Here is a 24,237-nt window from a genome sequence, read left to right on the forward strand (position 1 = left end):
GTTCAGCCAGCAGTCCGTGGTCGTGACATCGGAGGCGGAGACTACTGTGGAGCTAACAGCAAGTGAACTTACATCTCTGTCCACGATGGTGGCGAAACTGACGGCTTCTTTCTGAGTGCAGTTCACAGCTTTCTGTAGTGTATAGATGACCTGCTCGTACGTGTGGACCTCATCATTGAACAGCATGCAGTAGTACGTGTCTCCACGTGCCCTTGACAACAAAATAAGCAAGTTACATTTCTCCCAATATACAAACATGCAGTAGTCAAAAGCAATCATACAACCAAGCAGTGAGACTCACACCTAACCATGCACAGACAGAGATCGAGCAAAAAGAATGTATATGACTGTAAGCAATACTTAAAAAATAACACTTCAAAATGAACTTTGACAAATGATAGTTAGATAATAGACATTTTCAAAGCATAAAATCAAGAATTCTTGTGCAGCATTTGGATGCATAGTGTAACAGAAATGAGTAAAACCAGACAAATTAAAGAGTCTATCAAAGCTGTATGCATTGAAACACGAGAGCCGAATTCCTCAGGAAGTCATAAATCAGTTCTAGTGCCACAAGAACCAAGCAAGATGACCAACCAACTTGTTCACACAACAGCTTTCAACATGAACACCACTAGAGCAATTATTTACAATTTCAATTCGAATAAGAGATTGTCAAATTTGTTGTTCATAATTGAAATGCAACGCTGGACATCACATGAGAGTTTCCATGAGAGTACTGCACAAGTCCCATTGATCATATCCAAAATTAGACCCTGCCAGAGCAGGAACATTGCTTGGTAAGATAAACATATGATTTATGATACCCCCCGAGCCAAGACAATATCTGATTGGTCAAGACAACATTTGAGGTGTGGCCAACAGGCCAGTTTAAATACCTAGGACATCGTAAAATCTTTGCTTTTAGTTCTAGCATTGCTTGTGCTATCAGTCATGCCTTGCTTTCAGTCTGCTTTTTAGTTTCTGCTATTAGTCATGCCTGCTCTTAGCTTTTAGCTTGTAGCTTTGCTACCTAGCTTTAGCTTGTAGCTCCTAGCCATGCTGTGTAGTCATCACTGTTCTTTGAGCGCGGTTCCAGTGTGCCTGCCTGCTGCTACTATGCCACGATGAGAAGGAACACAACCTAGTCTCGTCAAACTTTATTTCTTTTCTTTTCCGTTTGAGAGTGTCGTGTTCTGAGTTAAGTTTTGTAACGTCGAGTCTCCGACGCCTGACCTCGGGTGCCCGTTCAACTTCGACCAGCGCACACGACTCTGCACTTTCAGCCAACGCCCAACAACCACAGGCTTCCCAAGACGTCACCTCACTACTGAACTTCCAGCCAATCAGCGACACCGGGATACCCCTTTCAACAGGAGTCCCTTTCACAGGAAACGAAGGCAACGTATCCCCAGATATTTGTTGTGCTGGTGTATCTAATATAATTTTAGTCACATTGAGGAACTCAATGCGAGGGCTAATTACGTGATTGATGGTTGTTCATGTCTATGCAATTTAACGTATTGCTGTAAACTTGGGATTCCATATTTCCATTCTCTTAAACTCATCTTTCCCTAACTTTCTATCTTCCTGCAACTTGTGTGAATGTGTGAGTGCTTGCGTTTATGTGTTAGATTAGTTTATATGTCTTAGATTTATCTAATAAAGCCTTATTCATATTGAAAAGAGAAGTATCTTGTGTTTTGTGCTTACAAGTTAATGTCTTAAACTGCCGATCTTGTTACTGTGCTAATTGATAGTGTTTTCACTATAGTTTGGATATTAATATCCAGCGCAGATTTGATGTTAAACGACTCGTTCAGTGAATCGCAGTGATCAGCCGTGAAACAGTGATTCTGTTCAAATTCCCTTTAAAATCTTAAATGATTCCCTTTGAGCTAAATTGACCTGTTTCCCTTACAATAGAAAACCTCAGCCATCTACTGGCAATTAGTGGAATTTATTTATTTTAGCCAGATGGCAGTAATCTGGCCAAAATTAATGATAAATTCATATATTTTCTTTGTTAAACTTAAAGAAGTTTTGAGTTTAGGGCCCTAAATCTAAAGAGCTAAGCGACCAAAAATCACAACAGAAGTAACTTCAGTGAAATTAGTTTTACGTAATTTCATAAAAAAAATAAAATAAAAAAAAAAAAAAAAAAAAACTAACACTCTTACTGTTTCTGGTCAAAAATGATAACGAACCACCAATATGTGACCCTTCTTCAAACACTAAAGAGGGTTCAGAGACCTGGTATGAGTGCTAATGTGTCTTACGGTGGCTCAAGGCCTTCAGGTAGCTCGTCCTCTTTTTCCCAGGTGAGCATGTCCACAGCATATTTGAGGATGATGGAGAAAACATTATATGTGCGAGCAATCATCTCATCAGACAGATTAGCCAATGGATCCTGCCAAACAAAACAGGGAACACAAGGGTTGGTTTCCAATTAAACTCATGTTCTGTTCTAATAATCCTCAAGATTTAGTTAATAGGATGTAATGTTGTGCCTATGACTATTACATCATGCTGAAGTATTGAGATATTGTGATTGAGAATTAAGAAGTATTTCTAATAATTTGCATTTAAACCAGATTCATTAAATTCCTTATTAATTCCCATTCCTCTTGTTGAAGAGGTGTGTTACCTTCTGGGAAGAGTCACTGATATTGGGCTCGTGTTTCTGGCAGTAAGGGCCCTTCTTCCAGGCCTCTGTGTCGCCACAGTCGCAGAAGCCTCCTCCTCCTGAGGTGGTCATCTACAGAGAGCACAAAGAGCCACTTACTCACAAAGACAGCAGCACATGACAACTCAGAGCTGATCTCAAGCCTATTACATCTGTGCCTTAGAAATAACAGACCTGTCATTGTCAGGAAGGCATTAGTCAAGAGACTCATGACTGTCTGATTTAGTGTTCCTTAAAACAAACTCACTTTCTTGCACACGCTGAGAGGGTTAAATCACAGAGACGCCACAAACTTTGGGACACATTATACACTTAACCCTATGAGCCAAATAATATTGCCTGACATTTCAAACAAATCTCTATTCTGATTTTTGCAAAAGGTAAGAGTCATTTTTATATTGTCTCTAATATATGGACACTTACTGGACTGAAGCAACTTACTTGATTATCCATACATCATTAAAAAAATCATGTTAAATTGTGAGCATCAAATATGATCCGGCTTGTGGTTAATGCTTATTTGTTCACCTTATTTGTTATTTTATTGCACTGCATTATATGTTTTGCCACCACAATAAAAACTACAGAGACTTAATGATTAAATTAAAAATATCACCTTAGTAAGACAATACAGAGATATAGAGTGAAAACCAATATTACTCTGCATTTTTGTCAGTAGTCTGCTATAAAGATCTCACTGACCTACATTACAAGCTATAAAAGTGTCATCTTTCTTTTTGGCTTTAAAAATATTAGCAACTGCACCAAATTGAATTTTTCCTCAGTTTGGTAGACATGTTTTTTTTTTTTTTGTATGAGCCAATAAAGCTTGATGCATCAAATATGATACTCCACAGAGAAATGCAGAACTAACCTTTTCCAGTCATTTTTCCAACTACCTTTATGATTTTTTTTTTTTAACTTTTTTTTTTTTAACTTTTTTTGTATGACATCAACAACATCTCAAACAAAGCTGCTACTAAAATCTGAGTCGGGGTAAAACTGAAACAGCACTTAAATTACAAAGAAAGCTGTTCATTTAGTTTGATCTTCACAAATAAAACAGCTTCATCTGTCCTGTAACCTTTACAAAGATGTGCAAGCGTGAGTCACAGCCCTCAGTTTAGAAAATTGTTTTTAATTCATCATTTTGGTTGAGCCATAATGACTTCTCTGACTTAGTTTGGTTGGACAAATGTGACCAAGAATGTTTTGTTAGGAAGTGGTCAGGGTCCACGTGGCACTAGTGCAGCCAGCTTCTACTGCTCCAAATAGGACTGACCCAACTCTTGGTATTTGACACTTTCTCTGCAGTTGTCACACCAACACAACATGCCGTTACATACCTGACTGAGATGTTTAAGAGCAGTAAAGTGACTACTGTGTATGTCTCCATTTCCTCTTACCCTGTAGCGATGCTCTTTGTGAACGCTGCCTAGGAAGCACTGCATACACAGCACGCAGGTCGGATCGGCTGCACACTCCCTGAAAAAGGAAAAAAAATCTAAATGAATTACTCCCGGAGTAGAACTGAAGCTGAACCTCATTTTGGGCCAACTCTAAGGCAGCATGGCACTGAAATAAGTATCTTAAAGGTACCCAGACAGTTTACAATTTACTATATAATATATTTTATTTATTTCCATACAAGGGCTTTCTACACAGCCTTTTATCATTTTTGTGTAGTTTCAGTTGTTTGCAAATTTAGAAGAAAAACTAAATAAAAATAGCATGAAAGCTACACATGAATCATGATTTGTTTCATCAATAACTGTTGAATAAAATTAGTAGAGAGATTTCACTCAGATGTACACATTTAGTGAATGAGAGCCAATGACTCCTCCAAATAAAATAAATAAAGCCATCTCAGAGCAAATACCAAAAAAACTAGGAGAACTAGGGGTTTGGATCGGAGACACATTACATGACAGGATGGAAATGAACACCTGCACAAATTCTCAGGATGCAAGATATTTTTCACACAGCATTCACATCAGCCAGATCAGATTCAAATCTGATAATACCAGCATGATGAAGCATTCAGGATGTGTGTGAGCCCTTTTAATTGTTTCTCGAAGAAACAGAGCAGAACAGTACATGCTCCAGTCATCTCCGGCCTCTTAGCCGGCTTACAGTGATCTTGCCTAAAGGACTTAACCTCACAGCAAGCTGACCTAATTCAGCCAAGACTTCCATGTCTGTGGGAACACACTGACCAACAGTATCCCAGGTCAGACGGCTACAACAACTTCAACAGCATACACGCATGGCTAAAGACTTGCATAGAGAAATTCATTGTCACTTTAAGAGACAATGAATGCATCCAATATAATACACATACAATTTTTTTCTCACCCGTTTACTTAATACATAACTGACAGTTTTTTCGAACATACTATCCAAGGCGGGTATTTTCACATTTTTTGTGTATTTGTCAGTACAAGAGCAAAAACAGACAAATTCGGTGTTCAAGTGTTTTGAGACGTCTGTCTCTTCGTGAGCCCTGAACACCAGAACACCGCGGTGCTGAAGTGGGCTCTTACACATCCTTTTCTGTTTGTTTAAACTGAGATTTGTTTTGTTCGTTGAGGTGCAGGAGGAACTTAAAGGAGAACTTTGCAAACGAGAGGTCGGTTCAGTGTTGCTGTCTGTGAGACGCAGCTCTCTCTCCGCGTGCGCACCGAGCACAGTGCGCGAATAACCAGCTACTCACTTCAGCTTTTCCGCATCTTGTGTTGAATGCTTTAAAGTCTTTCGAATGGTTACATTTGCAAGTGGCAAGGCTTAAGGCTGGTTCACACGGCAGGATAATTAGGCCGATTTTAGCCCCGATTCACCCCTTCCGACAATCTTAGGATGCTCCGATTATCGTAAAATAATCTGATCAAATATTCCTGCCGTGTGTGGTGTGTTAAGACCGCTCTCCTCTGCTCGGAAGAACGTCCGGACCGCTCCGATCTCAAATCGGGGATATCCAACATGTTGGATTTATTTGGCCCGATTTCTTCTCGTGTGTGGTGTCCCGCGAGGACAAACAATCACGCAGCCTGTGGACTGTGGCGTGTAGCCAATCAGAAAGCGAGGTGACGAGGCGGTGAGTAAGTACCGGGAAACAAAATCAAAACAGCCGGCGTATATAATATAACAAATACAAATAAAGTCGATGGACATAACTACATCCACAACTGCAGTCCACCAGAGTACATGGAAACGAATATATGAACGTTTATTTCAATGGATATTAATCTGTGTAGTACGTCTTAACATTTCTATGAGATAAAACAACAACTTATCTCCATATCCTGATGTAGCAAGAATAGTCCATGCTCGCGTTGTCTCCACCTCTTGGACCATTGCCTTTTCTTGTTTTTCTTATGTTTTATTTCCGTTAAAAACAAAGCACAAACTACGGCCATTGCATCCTCTTCGTCCGCCATGATAGTTTACTCTGAAATCACGTTTGATCTCAAATCGGTTCGTGTGTGGTGTGTTGATATTGCCGTGTGACTGCACACCACACACTGAACGACCAAAACTGTTAGACCCGTGATTTTTTATCGCCATGTGTGGGGTCTCTCAGGTTTGGAAAATCGGCCGACAATTTTAAAATCATCCCGTGTGAACCAGGCCTTAATAACACGTGAAAATGTGAAATGTGTTGAACTGGCGTTCACCTCCGCCTTTTGCTTTAATGCCACTGACTGGCAGAATCATGTGGCTACACACGCTTTTAAGGGGGAAGTATTAACAGGAATTAACCGACATGGGAAAATTAGGTCAGTTAGAGGTTCTAAATATTGGTTTTCGATTACTTTTCGATTAATCGTCCAGCCCTATTACAATTTAAAAGGAAATATTCAAACAGAAAACCAGTTCCAGTGATGCAAAGCTGAATTTCCAGCATCATTCTTCCAGTCTTCAGTGTCATAGGATTCTTCAGAAATCACTCTAATATGCTGATCTGCTGCTCAATTAATGCTGATGCTCATTTTTAATAATGGTTCTTAATTAGGGATGTCAACAATTAATCGATGATCGATTAATTGTCGATAAGAGATGCAATCGATTAAGGCTATCGATGGTCGGTTAACCGATTCAATGTTGGGCTGCGTGTGGCTCATGCACACTCAACACGTGCGAGCGGCTGTGAGTGACGGTGACGATATATAAAAGCATCATCATTCATTCACAATGTACAAATTAAGCTTTTAATGTGATTTAAACTTTAAAGTACATTAAAATAGAAACAACATAAAAGTTCTTCAACATTAAATGCAATAGAAATGTAGTTACTAATCATTTCATCAGATAACTGTTTTATATCGTGCGCTTTGCAGGGCTGCGGGACACAGTGACAGGACAGGTAGTCTATTCATTCCTACAACTTGTTAATTCATTCCTACGAATTATTAATGTGGCAAGTGTCCATGTTTCATTAATTTTGTTCCCTAAATAACCCATGATTTAAGTGAAATAAGGGAACAAATTAATAAATCGAACGAATTCTTAATTCATGAAATCTTTAATTTCCCTTCCCATGTTTACCACAGTAAGAGATGCGAAAACAGTTATTAAAAGCGAAAGATAATAAAATAAACCTGGGAAATTAGAGGGTTAGACTATGAAGATTTAGGAAAAGAAACAATGCCTAAATATAGCCTACTGAATTTGTGGAAATTCGTGACCAACCGGCAAACCAGAACAAAGCCGCGTAAATGAAGACTATGGGGTCCAGTTAACCTATTATTCCTCTAATAAACAAAGCTTTTATACCACACTTGTCATAATCAGATCTTATCATTTCTAAATAAATAATTGCTGGATTCAAAACAGCGATTAATAGGCGCTGTGACCGACACATTCCTGGAGCATTCACTGCTGTCACTAAACGATGACGCCGAGCATCGTTCACAAGTTTCTGCATGGACCTGACTAGGGCACAGATTCTAAGCCCTGGGACAAAATGGGATGCTTAAAGGAAAATGTATAGCCTACTAAGTAATAGGCCCAAAATAAAAATAACAATTTGTTTTCATGTTTTTTTTTTTTTTTCTTTTTTTAAATCGGCTATGCGAAATATATCCGACTTAAATAGGCTAATTAAGATTAACGGATTTAAAACAGAAGTGTGGGCGCGTTTTTGCTCATATGAAGAGGATCATCTTTTCCGTCTATATGCGAATGCGTGTTAAGTACAAGCCTAGTTTACATTATAAATAATAGTTTAACATTCAAATACATTGCGAATATGGAAACATTTCTATTTGTGCCGAATGAGACATGAGCAATAACCTCCAAATAAATCTAGCCAAAGCCGCGCTCGCTCATCCTCGTCTGCACGCATGCACTGTCACGATCTAATGCGCTGTATGCCGGATTTTTAAAAATCTGACATTTTCTAGGACAGAATCCAGCAGGATCAAATTAATGTGAGCAACTGTGTTTTGGTGCAGCAGCGCCGATGTAGTTCACTTAATGTGCAGCGCAGTCACACGTGCTCCACATTTTGGATAATTTTATACAATAATGTCAGTTGAAAACATTGCAATTGTGCTTTAAAATACAACAACGAGCACCACAAAACCATTTAAAGAGGCGCGTTCAGCGTTCTCCGTGTGGGATTGGAAACTGTCAACAAAGTAAAATGACCTCAAAAGTATATAGACGCAATAGACGCATTTTACAGTATTATGGTTAACGATTAATCGATTAATTGATCGTTAATTTAAACGACGATCGATCATGAAAATAATCGAAATTTGACATCCCTATTCTTAATATTAGCTTTTACTGCTTAATATCTATGTGGAAAACGTGACTTTTCTCAGGATTCTTTGATGAATAGAAAATTCAACAGAACATAATTTATTTGAAAATGATTTCTAAAGGATCACGTGACACCGAAGACTGGAGTAATGATGCTGAAAATATATTGTATTAGAAAACAGTTCTTGGAAATGGTAATAACATTTCTTTATTTTTGATCAAATAAATGCAGCCTTGTTAAGCACATGTGACTTCTTTCGAAACAAATATGCCAAACTTTTGACTGGTTCCAAAACCTATTAAATCTTGAACGAGCAGCTCACTACGTTTTGGAACAACGTCTTGTCTCTCCTGCCTTTTGAAATCAAACAAATGAAGAATCATTGTGAAGTCTAGACGGGAATCAACCCTTCTTTGGATGGATCAGAAAGAGATGAAGCATTGACTGTACCTGCAGGAGTACGTTGGCTCTCCCACTTTAAACACATGGCCACAGAGCTGTGAGGGCTGGTTGTTCTGTTCCAGCTTGGCCAATCCCACGGACGGCTCTTCCCCGCACAGGTACCACTCCAGCGGGCTCTGAAGCAGCAGCGGAGCCAGCAGGTCCTCATTCTGAGGGTTCAGGTTGGGGCCCAGGCAGTAGATCTTGGGGACGTAGCAGGCCAAATGTTGGTACACCTCTTTGGGCAGGTTGCTCACCTGCAGCCATTTCTACACACACACAAAATAAATAATTAATCATCTGCTAATCAGTGCTATAGAGGAAAAGCAGACACAGAGAGCCCAAAAAATAAATTAATACGATAATTAGCAAAGTAAACAGGTCAGCTGGACAAAGGTCAGGTTTGAAAAGAGCACTAGTGCTCAGGTGGCAGGTCTCTGATTGCACTGCTGTTTTATATTTGCATGTCCTGGAACATGGTCAACTTCTATTTCCCACACAAGTGGGACAATGACACAAAGATCATTCTAGAGGTTTGTGGTATGACCAAAACCTTATTTCACAATAACAGTATTCTTTTTGTGGGTAAAAAAAAAAAAAAGTTGCAAATAATATTAAATATACACATTAGTTACAAAACCATGTGTTACAGCTTATTTCCAGATAATTTAATGGGAAACAAAATTACTCTCCTTTTCTTTTTCAAAATGTACTGAAGTTCAAGCATCAACCTTCACATTATCTCTTGAATTAGACACAAAAGTATAATAATAAAAAAATAAATACATACACAATATTCAAATAATCTTACCACAAACTTCAGCAGTACAGCTTAGGTTTTTTTTTTTTTTTGTGGGGGGGGGGGGGGGGGGTTAGATTTTGTTTTAAAGGAGCTTAATTATTTAATAACACTCAGCTTTTAACCATCATGGCCATGAAAAAAGGAAACAAGGTTGCATTAAAAAAAAATATATATTATATATATATATATATATATACATATACATATATATATATATATATATATATATATATACATATATATATATACATATACATATATATATATATACATATACATATACATATATATATATATAAAACTGAATTAGACATTTTATAACAGAATAAAATATTTTGAATTGAGAATTACAAACCCAGAATGCGCTAGGGGAGAGAAATATAAATAAATAAATAAATAAATATATATATATATATATATATATATATATATATATATATATATATATATATATATACAGAAATATATCACGCATGCAGGAACTTGTTTTCCTTTCTCTTCATGTAGAGTGTTTTATCAGTTAAGATGCCGCATGCTTTAGAAGACAGTCTTAGGAAGCACAATATGTTATTCCTAAAGGAAATACTGTAACCTAGCTGATTTCCAACAGCATGTATGTGCCACAACACCCACCTGCTGTGAGGAAACAGGGATTACTAATGCACAGCCAGCAGAACCTGGCAGTCTTTGTCACTGTCTACATCGCCCTACTAACCTGGAGTTACTGCTAGGGTTCATTGATAAACAATCCAGCATCTGTAAAAACATACTACTTATGTGTTTGAGACAAATGTGGCATGTAAATGTAGCGGCTTAGCCAATTTACAAAATGAAAAACTTGTAACGTTAACTGGGCTATAAAATTAATGTCTAGTTTGTAAAGCACAACACCTGATATACCAAGAAAGAAACCACAAATACAGCTTACACCAATTTTTTTACAGGAATGCAGAAAAACGACACAGATTTCCAAGCTCTGTTCTATTGTTTGCTTTCCTAAATCATTTTTTTTTTTTTATTATAAAAGAGCTGTTTGTGAGGCAATATTAATTACACCGTAAACTACATGACGTAAAGACTATGGACAAAGCTGCCCAGTTGTTTTTATCTAACGTTAACTCTTGACAGATCTCTTTGAACGTCTATATCTTTGTCAGCAACACCAAAAGTTCAAATCAAAACGCGAGAAACGAAAGGATGTTTTACTTGCAACTATATTAAATACATAATCTCGTAAACAGGGTGTCAATCTCACAAGGCTAGCTGTTAGCGCGTTAGCAGAACGACACTGAGCAAAACAATCCGAGACGAGGAGCGAGAAAAACAGAAAATTCATCGCCAACGCATCGATTACGGAAAACAAATGCATATAATTCAGCAGGAGAGACATTTTAGAGAGTCTTTTTGAAACTGTCGCCTACCGCAGCGGTGTCCTTTGCTGAGAAATGGAGGAATTGGCTGCAAAGAGCGGACGGTGCATCACGATCTGGCTCGACCGCCGCCATCTTTACTTCAGTGACCAGCAGAAGCAGCAGAGGAGGAAGCGGAAATCAGCAGCGCGCTCTGCTTCCGTCAGAACAGCTGACTCATGGAAAGTGTCCCAGCTGTTTCCCTGGTGACGAGGCACAACGATAACCGCGCCCTCTCACATTAGACATTCTCTGCATGTATTTTAAAAGAATTGCTCACGTAATAATTGAATTGTCCCTCACAACCCTGTGTTGTTATTTCTGTATTTTCCTACATATACAGTATTTTAAGGTGTGAAGGCTTTGAAGCAGCTGTTTTTCATTCCACTGCCGTTATTTATATGTGTATGTATGTTATCCTTTAAACGACACATACAGGGTAACAAAGGATAAAAGAGAAGAGAAAAAAAGGCAAAAATAAAAATCATATATATATAATCATATATATATAACATTATCTATATATCTATACCTATATCTATCTATCTATCTATCTATCTATCTATATATATATATATATATATATATATATATCTATATATAATTTAAAATAACTGTTTTGTATTTGAATATGTAAATGTGAATTTTCAGCATCATTACTCCAGCCTTCAGTGGCACATGATCCTTCAGAAATCATTCTAATATGATGATTTGGTGCTCAAGACACATTACAGTTTTTACAGTGGTAAAAAGCAAAACAACAACTGTTGGTTGCAAAATTATGACATCCTTTCCTAGTCTTGCTCCTTGTGGATTAAATGTTTATTGCTGTAGTTCATTCGTTAGTTGCAGTGTTTTTACCGTCTGCTGTTGGTTGCATTGTCACTGAGGGTTTCTTGTCATCATCAGTAGCTGCAGAAACACCATTGACAGTCATTTTATATCAATGGCAGTGTCAATAAAAATGAACAAATATTTACAATGAACCCATGCATATTTGCAAATGTTTTCACAGATGTTCATTATATGTGCAGAGGTCAGAAAGCAGAGCAATCAGTAAATTGACACAGAGAATAGAAGAGAGAGCCAGAAAATGATCAACAGAGCAGGTAGGCCATCACTGAATCCACATCAAGCATGGCATCACACTCATTCTGGTCCACCAGCCTTCAGAAGTGACTGAGCAGAGGGTGTGCAAACCCCTGCGTCCTTATGTTTCTATGATTACCGTAACACTGTCCATGTGATTTCATTTACATTTTACAGACAAGGCTGCAAAATTTTATCAAATAAATGTGGACACATATAATGTTTACATTTTATTTTTAGATTTTAAACGTTCCTTTATATATATATATATATATATATATATATATATATATATATATATATATATATATATATATATATATATTAAATAAAGTAGCAATACTTGTATTGTGTCTGTCTTGGATTGGTTTTGCTAGTATTTTAAAGTCATGTTGGAAGTATCTGCTAAGTGAATACATGTACCATAAATGCTGCTGATTAACTTGTTCTGAAATAAATTACAATCCTTGATTCCTCACCACGGGGGTCATTTTAGCAGTCATGGCAGTAATGCAGAGCTGTCTATCTGAGTCCTGGACCCCAGCATCTGCTCCAAACTCTGATCTGTACATAACACACAGAAGTCGAAACATGTCTTAGACAGCAGTCATGGTTTGTTCACTGTTAGAGCTGGAGAGCATACACAGATCAGGCCTGACTTATAGAATTATAAAAACCTTACCAAAGTCAGCAGCCGTCTGTAGAGGCGTTCTCTCTTTGTAGTCTTGCAAAATGATGTCCGCCCCATTCTGCAGTAAAATCCTCACTGCCCCGACAGCGTCATTCTTAGCAGCAAAGTATACAGACGGCTGATTAAAAAAAAAAAAAAAAAAATTTCAAGGAAAATATACCGGTCAAAAGTTTGGAACCATTAATATATTTATTTTAATGTATTAAAATAATTAATTTTTTAAAGTATCTTAGAAGTCACATTTGTTTTGATCAAAAATACAGTAAAAACAACAATATTGTGAAATATTATTACAATTTAAAATAATTAAAAACTTAAATTACTTTAATCTGATATTTCAAATATTTTAATACATTTTGAAATGTTATTAATTCCTGTCATGGCAAGGGCTGATTAAAGGACTAAACCCGAAGTACCGAATAAAGGTTAAATTCTAAATCACAATCATGAATGTACAGTGCATACACACTCAGAAAAAGCACACAAAAGCTGTCACTGGGGTACACCTTTTCAAAAGGTATATTTTAGTACTTTATTTATCCCTAAAAGATGCATATTAGTACCTCAAAGGTACATATTAATACCTAAAGAGTACATTAAATAAGAGTACATTTAATACCTAAACAGCCTCTTTGACAACTTTTGTACTTTTTACTTCTTTGATTGTAAAGCCAGTTCTGAATTTTTCTGAATTGGTAACACTTTAAAATAATGGTCCATTAGTTAATGTTAGTTAATGTATTAATGAACATGAACAAACAATGAAAAATACATTTATTACTGTATTTATTCATCTTTGTTAATGTTAATGAAAATACAGTTATTCATTGTTAGTTCATGCTAATTCACAGTGCATTAACTAATGTTAACAAGCACAACTTTTGATTTGAATAATGCATCAGTAAATGTTGAAATTAACATTAACTAATATCGATATAATGTAAGCATCAACTGAACATTTAAATCCCAGAATGACATTTTTAATGTCATATATGTCTTAGATAAACAGTCAAACATTAACCTCATGCAGGGCCATTTACCCATATTTATCTGCTGAGTTTGAGTCCGCTCCATTCGTGAGAACATCATTCAGAAAAAAGAAAGAAAGAAAAAATCAATATCATTGTGTGATACTGACAAATACAACATCATGTTCTCCCAAAGTTCACCAAAGTGGAGCCACATCATTTGTTTCACATTACCTCATCTGTTTCTTTACTGCGGGACACCAGGACTCAAAAGTGATCCAGAAGCCTTTTAATCAGCTAGATCTTCCTCTTCTTCTGTCCAACAACAGTGTCTTCATCTGTTGCTGGACCCTTATATTTGGTGCTTACATATTCCTCTAAAAACACAATGATTTAGATTTAGGACTGATATTAAACTCACAACACGTGTATCATTATAACTTCAGTTTTAGTACAATCTAAATATATCTCGATATAATCTTGTGATTGCTTGCTCTGATTTAAATAGTCAGGTAGACTAAACAATATCCATCATTTTTAACGTAAGAACATGTACGACCATTTGTAATTAGAATGTGATTCTGAAATTCAGTTTATTTTAGCTGTCCAAAATAAATAAATAAATAAATAAATAAATAAAACACTCCGTGATGTTGCTTAATATTTGTTATCATCATATAATTATTTTAATATATTACAGTAATCATATTTATGTCTGTGTTGCAAAATAAGGTAGATGAGCTGGTCCTGCAGCACTATTAGTGTTTCTCTGAAACCCTCCACCTCCACCAGCTCCACCTGTCTAGATCTGTGACAGGATGTCATGTATGCCTATTAATGCAGCAGTTTTTTTTTGTTTTTCTTAAAGGCACGAGAAATCACATTTTTGTGGCATAAGAAATCAAATTTGCCTTGATCTGTTGGCATATAAGAGGTCTTTGGCCCATTAAAACATCCATGGCTGCAAATGTCCTTCTCATTATAAACAAAGCATTTATTTTATCAAATTAAATGGTTTGATTTCAAGGTGACGTCACCAGGGCACAGTCGTTCACATAAACACAGTCTCCAGGGCAAGACATTAACAGAGTCTTCTTCTCAACATAGGCCCCACCCACCAGCATTCAGCCGCTTAACATCTTCAAACATGATTCAGGTCATTTTAGACAGAGGGCCAGAATGAAAATAATATTTTTCCACATATTTATTTATTTATTTATTTTATTTTGTAAAAAAAAAAAAAAAAAAAATACAGTATGTAATTATACGCAAGTAAACATATTAAAACATATCAACCTATTAAAATAAAAATCCATGTCATGACCCCTTTAATGCACTACAGTATGTGTGGTCTGTGCATGTAAATACCTGTGAATGTGAACCTGTGAACTGTATCAGCATGTCTGCGTATTCATTGACAGTAAAAAGTCAATACTTTCTCTGGTGCATTAGTAAATTGTATATGTACCACTGTAAAACATTCATAGTCATATGAAGGATGAGGCGGGAACCAACGAACATTCAAATAAACTTTAATAATAAAATAAACACAAAACAGCGCGACAGCCCCTCACGGACGACTGCCGCACACAAACCCAAAATAAAACCCATGCCTGGTCCTCTCTCATCCTTCACTGTTGTTACTCCTCCCTTTATCCTTCCGGAGTTCTGTCCCCATGGCTCACGGCCCTGTCCCACTAATCACAGTATATTATTTCAAATTAGGCAAACCAAAGTATTGCCCTCTCATACCATCAGTATATATTGGTACAGCTACAATACCTTTTTCTAAGGGTAATCAAATCTAAATACTAATAATTTTTAAAGAGTAGGCTATTTTTATCAATACCGTCTTCAAAATCACATGTTACAATGCAGGTATAGTGTTTATTTGCATGGCATTTTGAAGGGCATATAATATGCAATGATAATAAATATCTGTGGGTTTCTGACAGACCTGTGGGCAGCATGTTTCCAGCAGCTTCAGATGCCACAGATACTGGAGAAGCCATGACTGGCTACACGGACTACAGCAAAACATACAAAAGAGTTAAAACCACCAAGTGGCACTGGCACAATAGTTTACAATAGTTACAATGGCAAAAGAGTGTAAAAAAATACTAAGGTAAAATCACATGGTAATTTATTAACAGTAAGTGGTTCATAGTTTTTGGAAGTGAAAGAAAAAAAAACTCATTTTGTAATTTACAGTGAAAAACCATAAACTGACATTCTCAGAATGCTCTTTGTGTGTAATGACGAGTCAGTGGAGTGAGGATCCATTTGTAGCTTTTAATAAAAGTAAACACAGTCGTACAGGCAATGGTCAATGAATGATAACAGGGTTATCAGAGACTAGACAACAGCAGAGTAACAAGACAGGCGAGTGATCAGGGCTGGCGGCAAGCAGAGTAAACAGCAGTCCAAAAAAAATAAAAAAAAATAAAACAAGGCAAAAAAAAACAAGGCAAAAGAGTCAAAAGGCAGGCAGCAGGGAATCCAAAAACAAAAGAACACAGTATTCCAATAGAGAAGATGATAACTTTTAGAAATGTCAGCTGGGGCAAAACAAGACTTCACAAAGAGTGAGTGTGAGGCAGAGGCTTAAGTAGTTTCATAAACAAGCATCAGGTGAGCTTGTAATGAAAGTCAAGTACGGGATGATGGGAAATGGAGTTTCATGGGAAAAGTCAATACTAAGCTGATTCAGGTGGTGACGATCAAGGGGAGTCCTCTGTGGTGTGGGCGTATTCGTTACCCTCCCTGCGAGCTGCTCCTGACTTAAAAAGGCAAACAACACAGGGGTCTTCTGCGAGGACGGGGTGCTGGCTTATCCAGATGGGTCCCGTGAAAGTCAGTGGTAAGTGATGGGTCAAGAACATCCTTGGATTCGACCCAGGAACTTTCCTCTGGCCCATTCCCCTTCCAGTCCACGAGGTATTGCAGAGCTCCACAATACACTCAGGCATCCTGAGTAGAATAGTCTCCCAATTCATAATCAGAACATCAACTCCTCCGGCCCCACTTTGGCCTCCTGACCTACCTCTGTTTCTAGACCTTTCTCTGAATAGACCTGGACCTGGCCCACCATCCCTCCCCGTGGTCCGCCTCTATCTGGGGTTAACTGACTTTTAGCTTCTGGTATTCTCTCATTAGAAGAGAGGTAATGTCATAGCGTCTAGTTGGTGTGCCCATATATAGCCACTAGAGGCCACACTTCTTAGTTTTATTTGTTTCCCTGGACTTCAGTTCCCATCAGCCCTTGCCAATCCTTATTACTTTAACCTGTGTCCCATTTACCTTGTTAACTCATCCATATAAGCCTGGTTTTCCTTGTCTTTGGTTGCTGGTTTATTGTTTACTGTTACATGTTTTCTGTTGCTTTATTTTGCCCTTATGTGAATTACTCTTTGTTTTATGAACTCACATATAAATGCTGCATTTTGATCTTCTCGTTTTGGAGCATTCCGTGACAGAGGGATCATGCAGAAGGCATGTAATTGTTTTGGTACTGACCTGAATAAGAGATTTCACATAAAATATGTTTACGTACATATAGTCCACAAGAGAAAATAATAGTTGAATTCATAAAATGTATTCCGTTCAAAAGTTTACATACACGTGCTTCTTAATACTGTGTTACCAGAATGGTCCACAGTTGTTTTATTTATTTATTTTTTTTTTTTAACAATTTTTAAGTGATATTTGTTCATGAATCTCGTCTGTCCTGAACCGTTAAACTGCCTGCTGCTCTTCAGAAATAAAATCTCTCTGGTCCTCAAAATTCATTGTTCTTCCAACATTTTCGTGTATTTGAACCTTTTCCAACAATGACTATGAATTTGAGATCCATCTTTTCACACAGAAGACTACTGAGTGACATGTGTGTGTGTATATATATAAATTCAACTATTTTCTCTTGCTGACAATTATGTGAACGTCTATTATGTGAAATACCTTATTTAGGTCAGTACTGCTAAATAAACAACATACTTTTTTTTATAATCCCTTGGTAAAATGATTAACATTTTGCAGATTCTGCAAGGTGCATGAAAACTTGGCTTCAACTGTGTGCACAATAAATTAAGAACCATCAGACACAGCTGTTTGGTGTTTTACCGTACATTATTATTGTTAGTTTTTTTTTTTTTTTTTTTTGAACACCGAACAATTCAGGGAAAAAATATAGCAGATTCGAGCAAAGACAGAGAGCTGTTTCCTCACCTGACTAGAGACTCCATCGGTCAGTTCAAGCTCAAGGTTTTCAAGTCTGTCAGGTTTAGCTCCCCCGAATCTCTTCGTTCTTCTGCTGTGTTCAGCTGAGAGCTCCTGAAGATCTTCTCTTCCTTCTTAAGTTGCTAGAAGAGTGAACTTACAGCTCAAAACATGAACTAAGCAGAAGTGCAATGCAGCCAGTAGAGCAGAAAATCAGCAGTAATGGACCGTGTTTGTCTACAGATGATTTGTTTGTTACTCTTTTCTGTGAGTCATTAATCACATGTGTGTTAGACATCCAGTGACACCCTCCCATAAATCATAATGAACTAACATTTATCTCATAATGTTCAGCTAGAGGTCACAGGGCACAGCAGAGGATTATGTTTAGGGTCCGTTTATGGCACCAGTACTGAGTGTCCTGTTTAACAGATAATAACCATCAAGGGCCATCTAATCATCATATAAACCAGAAAACACACAGACAGGCTTGTGTGGACTTGTTCTGAAACATAGCTAGCATCGTAACAAGAATCACCAGTGACAGATTTATAATGGTCTTCATTACCAGCATCTATTTTAAGTAGCATAAACTAGTTATTGATTTTTTTTCAGCCTTGGAGTGGATTTGAGGGCCTTGGTGTTCATTTTCTCTGGACACTGGCCCCGCTGGTTCGGTTCATGAGCAGACAACAGCGAGAGACTGCAGCGGTAAAGGACTGACATGACAGGAATGCAGTGACATCATGCAGTAACAGATGTCAAATGACATCAGCAATGGAAAACAACACAAGCAGACAAGCTGAACTTCATGCAAGTAAACATACACCGAGAACAGGTGGATGCCTTATGTTTTTTCTACATACAGTTCTTAAGCATGAAGCCAATTTTTCCCATTTTGGTCATGAATCATAATGAAGTTCTAAAATCAATATTTCTTGAGCAGCAAATCGTCATATTAGAATGATTTCTGAAGGATCATGTGACACTGAAGACTGGAGTAATGATGCTGAAAATTCAGCTTTAACATCAACAAAAATAAATGACATTTCCAAACCAAAAATAAAATACAATAAAAAATCTAGATTAGGGTGAAAATAAAACGTGAAACATTTCATTGCGATTATAAGGTGCAGTCAGTAATACTCCTGTCAGCAAATCAATGTTGGAATTCGATGACTTAAAAGAAAACATGACTCAGTATTTCATTAAAACATTTTAATAAGACTACAGTTTTATTCCATCAGATACTTGTGAATGGCAGCAGCATGATATGTACCTCACAACAGTGCTAATGTTTCGACAGTGCTAATGATTGGCTAGAGTCCTGCCAGGTTTCCATTTGGCTTCATTTCCTGAGTTTAGTTCATGGTGAGAGTGTATCTGGCTCATCCGAACCAGTGGTTGCCCATGCATTCTCTGTTCCACTCCACACGACAGAGCCAGCACCATTCAAACTTACACTGCGGACGCGGACACACCATGTGCATACAGCCACCTGAGCAACACAAGAGAGGACGAGATCACAAACTGGATCTTTACAGTGCACTTTTCAAGCTAAAGGATAAAAACAAAGATAACTTATCAATGGCATACACAGTATTACACCAAAATTTTTTAAATAGTGCACTCCCTTGAATATAAGATACAAGAGGGGTTTTCACAGTGATTAAAAAAAAAAAAACGTTACTGATTGGAATAAATGGTTCCATTTAATATTTATGCACAAACTGGGAATTAACATTTAAAAACTAAAATTGTTATCGCACAAAGGGTTCTTTATTGTGGCGCAATTTTTTTTTTTTTTTTTTTTTTTTATGATTATTAATATTTTCTTCACATTAAGATTTATTTTTAAAGAACTGTTCACTGAAAGGGTCTTTGGGGAAACAAAAATGTTCTATGACAATGTTGAGAAAAATATAGACCAAATAAACATTCCTCATTATGCATGTTTAATTAATTATTATTATTATTATATAATACATTTTTATTACAATGAATATTTTTTAAAGGTGAATTATATTTCAAAATATTAAAGTAAAATAATAATGAAGAATCAGATTTCCCAGAATATAATGTAAAAATCGCTGATATTTTTCCAGGTTTATTTGTCACAATGGAAAAGCAAGATTTATATAAGCGCACTGCATTGTGGGATACAGTTTTTCACATGGTGAGTTCGGTATACTGCTCATTGTGGATAATGAATTAGATTAAGGGTTAGATTAGGTATTATATTCTTTGTTACCAACAACATGAATTGTATTAAACATGACATTTTGTCAGGGTTTCTCAAGTTCATGAAGGAACTAACAAGGGGTTCGTACATTGAAAAAACACTAACAATCATTTAAAGGGACAGTTCACCCAAATATTATCATCATTTAGTCATCCTCATGTTAATCCTAACCTGTATAACCTGTTTCTTTCTTCTGCTGAACACAAAAAAATATATTTATAAGAAAGTTGATAACCAATTAACAGTAGCCATCGACTTCGATAATCTGGGCAATAAAGAAAGAAAGAAAGAAATACTATGGAACTCAATGGCTACCATTCAATTTTTGGTTGATATCTTTTGTTTTCAACAGAAGACAGACACACATACTGGTTTGGATCAACATGAGAGGAGTAAATTATGACAGTTTATTTTTTGGTGGGTGAGTGGGTGAACTGTCACTTTAAATCACAAAAATGTAAGATAAAAAAAAAATAAAAATAAAAATAGAACAATTAATTATTTACCTGCATGTCATGTGACCATTAACTGACCGTGAACATGCAAATGTGTTTTCAAATTCCATAAATCAGGAAGACTTTTCAAACACAAATTAGCCATAGGCATTTTTAAAAAAGGACAATTTTAAAAATAAAAAGTCTCTGAGGGGTAGGCATGATAATGTATATGACAATGTTAATGCAGTTGGTTTAGGTGGAATAGATCTGCTACACTGCTGCTGCTACAGAGCAAGTAGTGAGACTTGCTACTGACAATACATCCACAATATGCTGCTGTGAGCATGTAAGAAATACTGCTGCTGCACATATAACATGAATAACCCCCGCAGCATATGATCACCCTTAGCAGATCTATACAGGTGGAGTTGGGGAAGGTGAAGGGTTTCTGAAGCATGCTGCAACTGTTACAGCAAGCATTAGTCATATAATTGAATGCTGAGCAGCAAGCTCATTGGCTACAGTTACAGGAGAGAACCAATCAGCTGTGCCATGTGATGATGTCATTATGTGGGATTGAGTTAGACCTATGGGGCTGCGCCATCTAGAGTTTCATGCCAGAACTTTGTTTTTATTAATAATTTACTGCCATTGTGTCAATATTATGCAATCATGTAATAAAAGTAAGTGACTCTTAAAATATAATCTAATTAAAAGCACTTTCAGAATCTGATTATGTAATCCAGATTATGCGAATCAGTTACTAATAGTACGATAAAAGGTAAAAAAATATTCATACCATTTTTTTCCACAGGAACTTGGCATTTGGGGCAGGGGAGAGTAGTTTGGGCTATAGTCTCCTGTGAGGCCTGTTCCCAGCGAGCACGAAGAGCTGCCTCTTCATCTACAATATAACCCTGAAACACACACACACACAGCACATTGAGAAAGACAGATTTGATCTTCAAGAGCTTTAAATTCCTCTCTTATTTGATTCTTTTATGAATCAGGTGATTTGTGAATGGCTTGTAGGCATTGTCCTGCACCGACACCATTACGACTAGAATCTCTGGGCTGTTCCAGAATATTTAAGCAGATCTTCACCTTGTGGGATAACTGATGATATCTAGCCAATGTAAATTGAACTGTGTCCATGCATATGTGATGAACTAATATTAAAAGTGTGAAGTCCTCACCTGTAGGGCACTTCCTGTTGCCGTGTGTGTCCTCTGTCTGCAGGGGCCCTCGTGATACTCTGCCTTACACTCCCTGCAAAACACAAACTGACACAAACAGCAAACCACTTACTAGTACTGACCGCTACAAGTCACAGCTTGTTAATGGTAAAGTGTATGCTATTTAGCATTTTATAATTATGGTAACACTTAAATGTGAAGCCTTTACGCATAATGACCTATACAGATATCCTAATGCAAGTTAATAGCCATTACATCTTTTCATAAATAGTTGTTAAATTAAAGCATTTGTACAGTCCATCTTACATCTGAAATTGGATGTTAGCCATGTGTTTCCATGCATTATTCTTTAGAAAGGTGTAACTCTGAATATATAAGTATTATAATGCATTACAACTAAGCTCATGCTAATACAACATATAATTAATGCATTCAAATTCAATATTTGTATATTTCTTTAAATTTAAAGGCTTAAAGTCAAGCGTTATCTTAATGACTACTTTTCATTATGTGCATTTTTAACCTTTAACAGTCTGATCAAATATTAAAAGATTGATGCTAAATAAAATATATATATATATACATAAACACATACACGCTGTGAGATGTTATGTTGTCTTTACAGGTAAAATGGAGGATATTTTAAAAAATAAAATAAATAAAAATACTCTCACTATTCCAGCTTAATGTGAAGAAACAACTAGAAGTGTTATTTTAGTATTATTCATAAGCGATTATAGTATTTGTTATTGCTTCTGAAAAAGCTTTTTTATATTTATATTAAAAGTTTCAGTAATCTTATGATGTGCTTTTGTCATTTTCATTCTTTCCTCTTGTAATATTTCTATATATTTTATTTTAGTACTTAAAGTTGTATTTCTAATTGTCAGTGAAGCACACACAAGGGGGCAGCCTTTCTCCATGCTCGTCCTGTCAGAGAGCGTTTTAAGTGAGGGAGTATTACTCTGGGGTTTAGCATACTCTTCCTCTACAGCTCTTTTAAAGCTCCACTGATTTAGTATTTCTTCAGAGATCCAGACTGTGAAGTAGGGAAGCATCACATCATCTTTTTGCTTTATTATTTCTGCTGCTCATGACAGATCCTCCTCTCAAGGTCTAGAGACAGATGCTTCTTTGTTTTCCCCTTCCTCAGTAATGATGAGAAAACAGAGTTCTTTTGACAGCCACTTCTTTCTACTTTCTCCAGCTCTGTTCTCATTTGTCCTCTCTCAGATGTGCCACCATTCATGTTTATTACGCACATGGTTTGTGTCCTTCTCCAGCGCATTCATTTTCTGTGGTGTGAGAGACGGGAAGGATGTATTTGATGCGGAGCATGGAACATTGTGAAACCCTTCTTAGTGTGAAATTAATGCCACTTTGCAGTCCAGAACAAAGTGATGCGCTGTTTTTACTTTTTTTTTTTTTTGTGATATCTGAATTAAGTTGGGTCTCATCTCTAATGTACATTTCAACATGGGAATATGTGAATGCAGAACGCTGTGTGTATGTACGTATGTATGTATGTGTGTGTATATATATATTTATTTTGTATATATATATATATATATATATATATATTTATATATATAGATATATTAAATACTTCTTCAACTAAGTAATATTTAATTTAAGATATTTTGAAGAACTGTATATATAACTTCTAAGGATTGATTGATTCACCTTGAAATCAGGAACTAATGCTAGATTCGAATGGGAAACAACTGACAATTGCACATTTGTATTGATAGTGCTGTTTTTAATTTAATTTAATTTAATTTAATTTAATTTAATTTAATTTAATTTAATTTTTAAATCAGCAGAATGCTACACAGTATTAATATATTGGAAAATATTATTCTATTTTAAAATAACTGTCTTCTTATCTGATGTTTTAAAATGTAATTTATTCATGTGATATCAAAGCTGAATTTTTAGCATCATTACTCCAATTTTCAGCATCACATGGTCAGAAATCAAATGCTGGTTTCTTGTATTAAAGACATTATTATTATTTTTTTTAAATAATTTATTATTTTTTTCCGTTTTTTTTTTTTGTGGAATAAATTAAATATATATTTTAATACATTTTACATTGTAAACGGTTATAATAACATTATTTTTAGTGTATTTTTTTAAACAAAGCTTTTGTGAACATTCTTTCAAAATACAACAATAATAACAACAACAACAACAACAACAATAATAATAATAAAATATTTATTCCATTATTGGTAGCGCATTATTTGATTTGATTTGCTCTGGGTTGATTGATTGATGGATTGATGGAAGGA

The 24,237-nt window shown here is 36.2% G+C and overlaps 2 protein-coding genes across 4 annotated transcripts in view; both read right to left on the bottom strand.

Moving 5' to 3' along the window:
• LOC113057244 (E3 ubiquitin-protein ligase UBR2-like) overlaps positions 1-11,261 on the bottom strand; it is a 37,404-nt gene extending 26,143 nt beyond the window's left edge. For all 3 annotated transcript variants that reach the window (XM_026224486.1, XM_026224487.1, XM_026224485.1), the window contains exons 1-6: positions 11,118-11,261; positions 8,904-9,163; positions 4,093-4,171; positions 2,648-2,758; positions 2,280-2,410; positions 73-211 (exon numbers count right to left, since the gene is read on the bottom strand). In XM_026224486.1, the coding sequence (XP_026080271.1) occupies positions 73-211; positions 2,280-2,410; positions 2,648-2,758; positions 4,093-4,171; positions 8,904-9,163; positions 11,118-11,201 (804 nt within the window). In that variant the 5' untranslated portion in view covers positions 11,202-11,261. The remainder of the gene's footprint in view (positions 1-72; positions 212-2,279; positions 2,411-2,647; positions 2,759-4,092; positions 4,172-8,903; positions 9,164-11,117) is intronic.
• An 8,010-nt stretch (positions 11,262-19,271) lies between these two features.
• The window catches only part of prkn (parkin RBR E3 ubiquitin protein ligase), a 123,778-nt gene continuing 118,812 nt past the window's right edge, over positions 19,272-24,237 (bottom strand). Inside the window, exons 10-12 of the mRNA XM_026224488.1 lie at positions 21,944-22,030; positions 21,547-21,664; positions 19,272-19,566 (exon numbers count right to left, since the gene is read on the bottom strand). Coding sequence (XP_026080273.1) covers positions 19,457-19,566; positions 21,547-21,664; positions 21,944-22,030 — 315 coding nt within the window. The 3' untranslated portion in view covers positions 19,272-19,456. The remainder of the gene's footprint in view (positions 19,567-21,546; positions 21,665-21,943; positions 22,031-24,237) is intronic.

This window comes from Carassius auratus, chromosome 38 (genome assembly GCF_003368295.1).
Source record: "Carassius auratus strain Wakin chromosome 38, ASM336829v1, whole genome shotgun sequence".
Classification (NCBI taxonomy): Eukaryota; Metazoa; Chordata; class Actinopteri; order Cypriniformes; family Cyprinidae; genus Carassius; species Carassius auratus.